This window comes from Austrofundulus limnaeus, unplaced genomic scaffold (assembly GCF_001266775.1).
Source record: "Austrofundulus limnaeus strain Quisiro unplaced genomic scaffold, Austrofundulus_limnaeus-1.0 Scaffold105, whole genome shotgun sequence".
In the NCBI taxonomy this organism is placed as follows: Eukaryota; Metazoa; Chordata; class Actinopteri; order Cyprinodontiformes; family Rivulidae; genus Austrofundulus; species Austrofundulus limnaeus.
Window position 1 is genome coordinate 185549 of NW_013952507.1, and position 4149 is coordinate 189697.

Genomic DNA, 4149 nt, shown 5'->3' on the forward strand with positions numbered 1-4149 from the left:
GGCTCCACCCCTGCAGAGGACTGATCCATCCTTCCAAAGGTTAGGGGTTAGGGTGTGTGAGTCCTGCCCAGGTTCTGGTCCACTTTATCTGTCCTGGAGCTCCAACTGTTGCTTCCCTTCAAAATAAATCTCCTGTTTGATCTGTTGATGGACTTTTAACGKTTAAAACACTTAAAATTTGTCAGACGATTTAAGAAAAAAAGATTCAGAAAGCTGCAAACCTGTTGGAATTAAGTCGTCTTTTTTGTATTATTTTTCTGCGCAGCAGGAGCAGCAACACCCCCCGTTTGTTTGACGCGTTCCAGCCGAGGGAACACACGAAGACTCTGTAATGACATTCAGTAACAAGACGAGGCGCTTCCTGCAGCAGCATCACCGAGACACTTTGAATATGGACACTAACAAGCTCCCCTCCACGCCGGTGGTCCTCACATCGATCTGTGGGTGGGTGTGTTGGGTGGGGACGGCGGGGGTGAAGGTATATAAGACAGAAGAGTGGCGTTCAGACACCAACCTGAAGAGACGCAACAAAAACACTGAACCAGAAGAAGCCAGAGAGGACAGAAACAAAGATCTGGTTCAGGAAAGACGTTCTGAAGAACTTCAGCTTCAGCAGCCGAAACTCCAAMATCAGCCGAACTTCTTGTTCTCATCAAAGGCAGGTAAAACATCTGTGTTTTTTTGTTTTGCATTTTCATTAAAAACTGTGCAAACAAAAAAAAAAACTAAAATAAGCAGTTTTACTTAAAACAAACCTTTTGACCATCTGGGTTTGATAAAAATATATCAGAAATTAAACAAAGTGGCTCATTTACTTTGTTTGCTTTGGACTCCAGCCAGTTTCAGGCCAACATGTTATTACAAGAAAAAAAAACAACAAATAAAATCTGACTGAAAAACAAACTTTAAAATAAATTTTACCAGATAAAGTTTATTTTGAGACCTTACTTTTTGAAGGATGTCAGAGTTTCCCGCTCTTCTCCGTACGTCCTTCCTGCTGCTCTGCATTCTGGGTATGACCTCTGTGACCTCCGGCTTCCCTCAGCCTCAGCTCCGTCTCAGGTGACACCAAACCCCGACTCATCTTTTTGATCGCACCCCCCTTCTCGTGAGATCTAACGGGATTGGTTCTCTGACCCCCCCTCCCAGTGGTCCCGATGATCCAGAGGAGGTGAAACGAGACGACTGGGACGTCCTCTTCCCGTCCATTTCTCTTCAYGACTGGAACATCCAGATGATGTTGCCCGGCCTGAGAGCCGCTGCCGACAGCAAGACGGGTCTGATGAGGGAGGCCTGGCTGTTCGGCCCGGAGAGGACCGAGGCCGGGTAAATCCACAGATGGCACCTTCCTGTATGCTCTGCTTCAAGCAGGGGGGGAAAACGCAGATTAAACTTTTTAAAAAAAAGCATTTATGTTTGTGATCTTCTGTTTTCAGCGTGGAGGGTCTCTGGCCCGCGGACTGGGCGTCTGACGGAGCCCGGCTCCTGAAGAGGAACATGGTGGTGGCTGACGACACCGCCTTCAGAGAGAAGAGCAAACTGCTCACCTCCATGGAGAGGCAAAAGTGGCTCAACTCCTACATGCAGAAACTCCTGGTGGTTAATTCCTGATGCTGCGGCCCGTAAAGCCAGCACAAACACTAACCTGATCAGAACAGGAAACAAGCTGCGGACACTCAAAGACATCTGGACAAAAACTGAGATATTTAACCTTCGTTGAAACCTGAAGAGAGTTTGTTTTGCTGAAAGTATTTTTGATGTTATTAATAAATGTGCAAATGATGTTTCTGATGTCTGACRCTTAAATAGTCCATTATTGTCCAGTTTCTCTTCAAAACAGAAAAAAAAGTGACCCATCACATCGGAACAAGGATAAAGTTTAAATGTGATTAATGGAGAAATAGGCAAATATGTTTTGATTAAAACACTTACAAAAATTGAATTTCATCAAAATATAACAATAAATGCCTTATCAATGTTTCATTTGAACGAACTGTGTGAAATATAATCATAAAATGTTTTTGAAGCACTTTTTTTAGTAACAAAATATATAAATATATTGAGAAAAGGCGCCTTTGAATTTTGAGATTTTCCCTGTGAGCTGGCAAAGTTTTTGTTTCTTTCCAGCTGGGAAATGTCAATATTTAAACACTATTTCAGAATTCCTCTTCATAATACAATTAAAAAAATTCCTCATAAAAATTACATAAATTTAGGATTCAGACCAAATATTAATGTATTATTGTAACCAACAAGACAAAGTAGGGCATATCTCTGGTTCTGTTTATGATATCAGAACGATCCAGGTATCAAAATTAAATTTTTTTTATTCTTGGCTTTTAAAGTCAAGAATCTGATTAGGTCATTTGGACTAATTTGACCTTAAAGTGGACATGATGTACTTTTTCTTGCATATTTTTTTGCTAAATTTGGTGCAGTCCAAGTGAAACAGGAAGTGATGTCAAAGGGGAACTCCTAAAAAAAGGGGTAACTCCCTGGTCGTTATAAATCTGACTCTTTATCTGATAATGACTCAAAATAATCTACAGAAACATCTGATTCTCTGCTGTCTGCTGTTAGCCGTCGCAACAACTCATTCAGGCATTGTCCTGATGCATCTCAGTAATCCAGGTAAAAAATCAAAAAGAAAAAAATTGTATAGGTCTTCTGGACGGGTTCTTCTCTAATGAAACGTTTCGTCTCTCCTCCAAGAGACTTCTTCAGTCKGAGAGTTTCAGGCTAAATTCAGGCTTTTAAGCACTGCCCCCATGTGACTGATACATCACATGGCTATTGTTGACACCTAACTAACACTTATTGTTAACAGGAGGTGGAGTGATACTGGCAAAAGCCGCGCTGTAGGAGGGGGACAACTGAAAACAGAGGCCTCCACCTCTGTTTAATGATGGACGGTCTTTCTTCACAAAAATGGCTTCTTTTACTCCTCTCTGCCATTTTTGTGAAGAAAGACCGTCCATCATTAAACAGAGGTGGAGGCCTCCGTTTTCAGTTGTCCCCCTCCTACAGCGCGGCTATTGTCAGTATCACTCCACCCCCTGTTAACAATAAGTGTTAATTAGGTGTCAACGATAGCCATGTGATGTGAGTATCAGTCACATGGAGGCAGGGCTTAAAAGCCTGAATTTTGCCTGAAACTCTCAGACTGAAGAAGTCTCTTGGAGGAGAGACGAAACGTTTCATTAGAGAAGAACCCGTCCAGAAGACCTATACAATTTTTTTTCTTTTTCATTCAGGCAATCCCATTTGAAATCACTTCCTGTTTCTGCTCATGCAAATATCTCAACTGTTCATTTCAGTGTTGTGAAATTCTGTTTGCAATTCATTATTAATGTTATCTCTCCAAATATGCACTCAAATATATCACATAAATTTAATGTCACAGGTACTTTAATCCTCATTTTGTTATGATGGGTCACATATTTCAAAATAAAACCAAACCAGTGAAGAGCAGAACTTTCCACCCCTCAAAGTTATAAAGATTAAGAAAACACGTCTATTTTTGCAGAATACAAAGATCAATAAAGAATAGTCTATAAAGGTATGAACACCAGCTCATCCAAACAGCCGATCAGCTCCTGCAGCTGCGTCCTGTTGGCCAGCCGACGTTTCTCTCGCCTCTGCAGCAGCAAACATTCAGCATGAAGCAGCAGCTCCGCAGCCCGGGACGCTGAGAGCTCGTCTGGGCCCTCGGTCCCGCCGAGGCGCCCCTCTGCTGGGCGTCGGACCGGCTTCTCAGCCCGCAGCCTGGCTCGACACACCTCAGGGAGGGATGGTGATGGAGGCGGCGGGAGGGAGGCGCTTCCTGTTTGTGAGGTCTGAGCTTCCTGAGAGAGGCGATCCGTAACKCTGAGACACACTGTCGGACTCCCGTTAGGTGGTTGTGAGGAGTTTATGATACGAGGATCCATCAAATCCACCACGCTGTCCTGAAAACACAAAAACACATTCAGTGAAGCGTCACATTTCACCACACAGAATTTAATCAAGCCTGAAGACTGAAAAAGTACGAGGAAGTATTAGGGCCACACAACGAGATTTATTTTAAATTAAGAGAACAAAGTCAGAATATTACAACATTAAAGTCGTATGGAAATAAAGCCAGAATATTATGAGAATAAAGTTGTAATA

General features: G+C 42.5%; 2 protein-coding genes across 2 annotated transcripts in view; one reads left to right on the plus strand and one right to left on the minus strand.

The window, feature by feature from the left end:
• Positions 1–1069: 1069 nt before the first annotated feature.
• On the plus strand, positions 1070–1791 carry pth2 (parathyroid hormone 2; the record flags this gene model as incomplete). Its single annotated transcript, XM_014013686.1, has 2 exons — positions 1070–1326; positions 1437–1791. Coding segments are annotated over 2 exons (432 nt in total), but the record flags the coding sequence as incomplete, so codon positions are not given.
• Positions 1792–3390: 1599 nt separating this feature from the next.
• tedc1 (tubulin epsilon and delta complex 1) overlaps positions 3391–4149 on the minus strand; it is a gene marked incomplete at its 5' end in the record, with an annotated part of 3041 nt that continues 2282 nt past the window's right edge. The window contains 1 exon segment of the mRNA XM_014013706.1: positions 3391–3947. Coding sequence (XP_013869160.1) covers positions 3552–3947 — 396 coding nt within the window.